Source organism: Pangasianodon hypophthalmus, chromosome 16, assembly GCF_027358585.1.
Source record: "Pangasianodon hypophthalmus isolate fPanHyp1 chromosome 16, fPanHyp1.pri, whole genome shotgun sequence".
NCBI classification, from domain to species: Eukaryota; Metazoa; Chordata; class Actinopteri; order Siluriformes; family Pangasiidae; genus Pangasianodon; species Pangasianodon hypophthalmus.
In genome coordinates, this window is record NC_069725.1 from 24,558,939 (window position 1) to 24,566,066 (window position 7,128).

General features: G+C 42.6%; 1 protein-coding gene across 5 annotated transcripts in view; it reads right to left on the reverse strand.

Moving 5' to 3' along the window:
* The window catches only part of LOC113530539 (pleckstrin homology domain-containing family G member 1), a 48,580-nt gene that overhangs the window by 2,977 nt on the left and 38,475 nt on the right, over positions 1–7,128 (reverse strand). For all 5 annotated transcript variants that reach the window (XM_034311834.2, XM_034311833.2, XM_034311832.2 and 2 more), the window contains exons 8-17: positions 7,047–7,128; positions 6,837–6,932; positions 5,701–5,787; positions 3,962–3,992; positions 3,649–3,726; positions 3,526–3,561; positions 3,405–3,427; positions 3,090–3,269; positions 2,690–2,809; positions 57–2,604 (exon numbers count right to left, since the gene is read on the reverse strand). The exon at positions 7,047–7,128 is cut by the window's right edge and continues 101 nt beyond it. In XM_034311834.2, coding sequence (XP_034167725.2) covers positions 57–2,604; positions 2,690–2,809; positions 3,090–3,269; positions 3,405–3,427; positions 3,526–3,561; positions 3,649–3,726; positions 3,962–3,992; positions 5,701–5,787; positions 6,837–6,932; positions 7,047–7,128 — 3,281 coding nt within the window. The remainder of the gene's footprint in view (positions 1–56; positions 2,605–2,689; positions 2,810–3,089; positions 3,270–3,404; positions 3,428–3,525; positions 3,562–3,648; positions 3,727–3,961; positions 3,993–5,700; positions 5,788–6,836; positions 6,933–7,046) is intronic.

Here is a 7,128-nt window from a genome sequence, read left to right on the forward strand (position 1 = left end):
AAGCACACAGGGAGAATAATACCCAAAGAATACCCAAAGACATCCTGATAGCTCACCTATAGCTGCTCCGCCTTGCTTCTTCTCTTCCAGAATGGCGGCTAAATCTTTCGCCTTGTTGGTCCTGAGTCTTGCGCAGCTGGGCTCGTGGTCCATGCTCTTCATCTTCAACAGCTGATTAGCCTTTTTGATCTTCTGGCTGTACTGTCTGGCCATGAGGAAAACTCTGTTTCTACCTTTCTCCCCTAGATCCAGCAGCTGGTCTCCAGCATCTGCACCCAGGAGAAGACCAGAGGATGCCAAAGGAAGTAATGAAGGGTCCAGACCACTAAATAGTGCTTGTAGCTCGGGGTCTTTCTGTGTAGGAGGGTCCTCATCATCCATGCGGAAGCTTCCACTGCTAAGCCTGGCTAGTTTGTTCCGGATGCTCTTGACTGTGCCGGGTGGGGGTTCAGGGCTGGAGACTTGGATTTCGGGAATAGGACTGGAGAATTGGACTTGGGGTATAGGGCTTGAGACTTGGGGGGAAGGGCTTGAGACTTGGGGGGAAGGGCTTGAGACTTGACTGACATTGCTGGAGACTTGGACTTGGGGAATAGGGCTTGAGACTTGGCTGACAGGGCTTGAGACCTGGGGGAAAGGGCTTGAGACTTGGACTTGTGGAACAGGGCTCGAGACTTGGGGGAAAGGGCTTGAGACCTGGCTGACAGGGCTGGAGACTTGGACTTGTGGAACTGAGGTGGAGACTTGGGAAGCAGGGTTGGAGACTTGGGGAGCAGTGGTGGAGACCTGGGGAGCAGGGGTGGAGACCTGGGGAGCAGGGGTGGAGACCTGGGGAGCAGTGGTGGGGACCTGGGGAGCAGTGGTGGGGACCTGGGGAGCAGTAGTGGGGACCTGGGGAGCAGTGGTGGGGACCTGGGCAGCAGTGGTGGGGACCTGGGCAGCAGTGGTGGAGACCTGGGCAGCAGTGGTGGGGACCTGGGCAGCAGGGACCTGGGGAGCAGTAGTGGGGACCTGGGGAGCAGTGGTGGGGACCTGGGGAGCAGTGGTGGGGACCTGGGCAGCAGTGGTGGGGACCTGGGGAGCAGTGGTGGGGACCTGGGGAATAGAAGGTGTAGAAGGAGGTGTAGATGGAGGGGATTCAGGCTCATCTATCTCAAACGTAGGCTCTCGCACAAGTTTGGGAACGCTGAGCACTGGGAATTTGAAAGTTGGAATAGGGTGGAAGGCTGGAGAACAGGGTGACGATGCGCTTTTCTTCACCTTCTTAGCACCATCTGTTTTGACATGAGAGTCACTAGTTTTGCGTCCAGAATTACATTTTTTGCTGGGAGATTGATGCGATTTTCGTGTCTTGTCTTGGGAGTCTTGTGATTTTGGCTGAGATTTGACAGCCTTTGTTGGAGAGCTGTGTAATTTGTCTGAAGAACTTTCAATTTTACCTTGAGAATCACACATCTTACGTGGTGATTCTGGTCTATTGACAGGAAATGCAGCAGGAAGCTTGTCTGCTTTCTTCTCATTATTCCGGATGTAGTTTTCCAGATCATTCCATATCTCGTCAACTTGCTCCGACATGTGATCAGCTACAGACTGCTTGGAAGGTTTATCCAAAGTTAATGGTATGTCCATATCTGTAACTGAAACAGTGGGAATCTCAGGAAGGGGTCGATTTGCTACTTTGCTGTAATCCAGATTTGGTCTTTCATCAAAAACAACGGTTCCTATGTTCTGGATAACTGTCACGTCCGTCTTGGGTGATTGCGCATTATCCTGTTTGGCTGCTTGTTCAGTTCCTCTTCCTGCCTCAGTGACAGGAGGTGGCAATTCACGGAACACAATGGTATCATAGACATTTTCCTCTTCCTCTGGTGTCTGCACATAGGAAGATTCAAATGGTGCCCCCTCCTGGCCTGAGGACCTGTTGCTTTCAGATGAGCTCTCCATTTCAACTGGAGAAACTAAGATTTGTGGAGGTACAACTGGTTTCATCTCTGAAGAGGACGGGTTAACCTCCGGATCCTTCCGAATCAGTCCCATGGCCTGCAGTTCTTCATAGCTAATATTATCGTAAACATTCTCAATATCGTCAATCGTTAGCTGTTCCGCTGAGGAAGATCCGGATATCTCGTTACTCGATGACTCTGTATTATCGTGTACTTCCTCTTTCAGGACAGCTCTCTTTGTAGGACTTTGTCGCTCACTTTGTTGCTCTCCAACACTACTTGCCCTGCGTAACACTTTACCCCTGTTGGCCGGGAGGTCTAACTGCACCGACTGTGTCTGTTCCACATGCCAGCTGCACGGTCGTCCAGGACGATCGTCAATTGTGTCATGATCGCTTTCTGCATCGTGCCCACTTGTATCGTTCTCAGTGGGCACAAACATCTGATAAATGTCTTCATCGTCATCGATTTGGACAGTCTTTTGACGAGTAGGGAACATGGCTCGACGCACTCTGTGGTCTGCCCATATGTTTGGAACAGAACGTCCACTGCTTGTGCCCAGCAACTGGGAAAAGTGATCATCAGCCCGTGTTTCAGGAGGACAGGTCACCCGTAAAATGGGTGTGTGCACTGTCTCTTTCTGCAGAGACTCTTTGGCCGTCTGGGAAAGAAGAACCAGAGATTAATGTTTTTATTAATTATGAATTTAAATTTTTTTGTGTGGTTCTTGGTTGTGTTTATCTCACCTGTAGATCAATATGGTCAAGGCTGTGGTTCTTCCAATGGTCGATGCTGTCCACCGACACCTGGGCGTTCAGCCTTTTCCTGCTATTCTTTCCAGGTACACGTAGCTTACCTCCAGAGCTCTAAGCATCCACAAGATTTTGCACAAGATTAGGGCTGGATTTCCAGTAAAAACCCCCAAAATGGGTAAAACAAAAACAGATATCAAAGCTATTGATCATACTGCAACAATCACAACATTTTTAAAATTAGCATGTTACTTTTGGGACAATTGGTCGGTCCAGATCACTTAGGGGGCAAATTATAAACAAGCCATATTTACTGTTTATTTTTAAAAGATTAAGGCTACACATAATCCACCTGTTTTGAGGGTTGAAGATTACAGGTCGAAGTAGGACTCACCAATCCACTGTCATCTTCATCATCAGCATCCTGTGGATGTAACCCCTCATCTATGTCACTGTGGTCGCCATGGTCACCAGGGTCCAGTGACTCCTGTGATTGGCTAACAAGACTGCGGGATCGACCAATGGTGCCCAAGTGGACTACAGGAGACAGAAGGGTTGCGCCAAAACTGCTTCTCTGTAAGGGATCCAGAAAACAAAAGATAATAAATCACACTCCTTGCTTCTATTTGATAATTTTATTATACTTTTTGCCAAAAGCTTGAGTTTTATCATTTTATACATGTTTCAAAAAAGAGAAAAGGGAACATACCTTCTGAATATCTGGACTGGATACTGTTAAAAAAAATTAGAAAATAGAATTCACTCAATAAACATGTCAGATGCCAAGATACCATAAGCTTTACAGTTTTCACATTTGGAGTCCTACTTACTTGCATGTTTGTTTTTGAGCAGTTTGGACAAGGGTTCTGGGAAAAGAGGCAAAGGATAAAAGTTATTTAGACTAAATTCATAATGGAAAGAAAGCTGGTTATTCAACTTCCTGTGAATCATACCTGTCTTCCTGCGTGCTCTTCTGGGGGAAGGACCTTCTTTAAGGTTGATTCTGTTCTGGCCCTCAGGGCTACACTGGTCTACAGGGATTGAAGATGAACAAACGTTACACTACAAAAAAAAATACATCCATCCATCTGTCCAACCATCCATCCGTCCAACCATCCATCCAACCGAACATCCAATTGAACAGATGAACCCCAATGGAAGGTTAGTTTTGTGATGTTTGTCTATAGCACTGGTGCTAGAAAACTAATGATGCAGGAACAACTGCAGAATTATTACAATAGTAGGAATAGTCAAGGTTATACTTACGCACATCCATGTCCAGAATGGCCTGCTTGGCCTGCAAAAAGAAATAACATCCGGTTACTTTTAATTTCTTCCCATTTACAGGGTCAAAGTGATTCACTGTTAAAAATACTCATCGGTCTAATGCTAAGATTAGTCTGTAGCCTGGAAACTAGCCCCTGTGATGCGGTTTTGAGGGCATGATGTACTTTTTTTTTTTTTTAGTTTTAGAGGACATCGTTTACGTCAGGGGACAAATTCATTTAGAAGAGCTTCTTTTGAAGCCCTAAATTTATTTCAGGAATCAGGTCACATCAACTGGGTGAGCAGTGAGAAGTGAAAAGCTCTGCACTAAAACTATGTTAATGACACCTTTGCCCAAATTCTCAACAATTACAGTAAAGTTCTGAACTGAAGACTGGAAGGTTGTGAGTTTAAATCCCAGGGCTGCCTGAGAGCCCCTGACCTTGAACAAGGTCTTAACTGCTCAACTCTTGGCTTGGATTTAGTTCTACTTTCAATTACCAGATACAAGGCAAAAAGTCTCTCTCTTTATATTGTTTAATATATTTATATATCTGCAAAAGTGGTACATTAAAAGTGTTGTTACATCAGTAGCCCCAAACAAGTTATTTATGTAACCATATTAACAACTTGGTAAAAATAAAAAAGTACAATTATATTGTTCTTGTACTTAAGTCTTGACTTTTACTTACTTTTAGCACAAATCTCTTTCCTTTCTACTCCCTACATTTTCAAACATTACTACGTTTCACAACAATTGCATATTTGTAAAATCATAAGGTACATTTTTAGCACCAGGCAGCTTCAAGAAGCTGATCTGTGATCTATCTGCTGCTGCGTACACTTAGTGTTTATCACGGCAGTTTGTATTTGTTTGGTGAGAGCTAGCTATTAATATTGAGCTAATGTGTAAGGACAGAGTTATTATCATGCTAGTTTTTTATTATCGTGCTAACATTTGAGAGATTAGTAATAAAGCTGTTATTAGCTAGCGCAAGCAAATGTCATCCTACGTTCCTTGGTTCCTTGGTGAAAGTGGCACTAATTTACCATCGGGAACTAAAATCTTGTACTTTTCTTTCATACTTTAAATTAATTTTAAAAGTTTATACACTCCTGGGCAAAAAAAAAACAAAAAAACAGGCCAACAGGCCAAAAAAAATGGCAAAAATATTAAGCTTTTAATGGTCTTAAGAACAAATCATTGGTCAGGAAATGAGCAGGAATGAAACAGATGCACTCCTGAGAGCTCCTGTGCCTCCATTTGCTGGTTTCCTTTTGCTGTTTGGGGAAAAGCTAGAAACGGGGACATTCACTTCTATAGTCTTATTACAACTAATCTTTTAAGAACAAAAAAAATCCCAGAAGATAATTTTGGAAAACTTTGTACACCCAGACGTGTTAGTTTGAATTTTACATCAAACATTTTAATCATTATCATGATTTTACCTTTGCGTACAAGAAGACTATAGAAGTGATTTTCCCTGTTTCTAGCTTATTTGCCATTTTGTGCTTGTCCCATTTTTTTGCCCAGGAGTGTAGTTTATTGCTCTAAACTGACACCACTCATGAGCACAAACCGTTTTAGAGAAAGCTCGTTCTGAAGCTAAAGTTCCTGGTTGGTGGCATTGTGGCTAATATTAGCTTCATAAGTTTGGATCTCGAGATGATATGGTACCAGGATGGACAAAACAAAATACGTGAATGTTTTGTGCGAGTGTTTTGTTACGTGTCCTGACCTTGGCTGGGATTTTTGCCGGATGGTTCTCGAGAATGAGCCTCTTCAGGTGCTGGATCCACGTTCGCTTGTCCTGCTGGGACTTGGCCTACAAACGGAAGATAAACAGCGTTTACGTGAACCTTCAGGATTTATATTTATATTGCACATGTACAGTACGTAACATAAAAAGTGACCGTACTCTATATATTATATTTATATGCTGACATACAGAGAATGCACAAAGAAATTCAGTGCTAAGACAACATAAAATTATTTTTAAAAATATCAATAAAGGTTTAATTAATTAGTAATTGTAATTTATGTAAAATTATGTAAAATCACATTTAAATTTTACATAATTTATGTAATACAATATTTAAATTATTTACTTTAAGTAAATGAATAATTAAATTGGTTAGGATTTTAATACTTAAAAAGTAAAGTGAATGCATTTTACTTTATAATTAATTTTAAATTAATTTTAAGCACGTCAATTTTAGTTTCTGCGACATAAACTTGAGTAAATTTATAAACTGGGACTTGTAATATGACTAACACTCAATTACTTTAGATCTGGAAATTAGGTCACTTTTACGAATCTAATTAAGATTTTTTTTTTTTAATGTGATTCACAAAATTAATGAAAATGAATCACTGACTTTTGACCAAAAAATAACACCATACGAAATGGCCTGAAAATACAACACACACCCAGCAAGTCAACCAAAACCAGATGTTTGTTACAAACTTGTAATATTATTTAATAATAAATATTAATTAATGACAGAAATTGAAAGCCATGCTCATATATCAGTTTTCTAACGTGACAGATTTCACACTCACACTGATGTTTTTAAGCTGTCAAGTTCAGACCTGCAGGTCCGCTGTAACAGAGCTGACCTCAGGGTGGGTTTATACACACACGCACACACACACACACACGCACACACACACACGCACACACACACACGCACACACACACACGCACACACACGCACACACTGGAATGTCGTGCCTGAGGGAGGTGTTTTGATGGATGGATCGGAGCCCTGAACTTTGGCCCAGTAACACCACACCCTGTACACAGGAGCCCCAACATGCCTGTCTGTGTGTGTGTGTGTGTGTGTGTGTGTGTGTGTGTGTGTGTGTGTGTACCTGCACTGTGTGCTGCAGTTTGGGGTTTTTATAGTGGAACACACTGAAGCTCAGCGGCTCCTTAGGAATGACCTCGACCAGCATCAGATTACAGCACTGCAGAGAGACGGAAATAAGTGCGACAGTTACAATCATTCAAGATCTATATGTAGAATATATTTAAGAGTGTGTGTGTGTGTGTGTGTGTGTGTGTGTGTGTGTGTGTGTTACCAGTATGTGTGCCTTGTAGGCGTAGGTCTCTTCTCGTTTCTTGGTGATGAGGAGGAGTTTGTCAAAGAGGAAGAACGTTCTC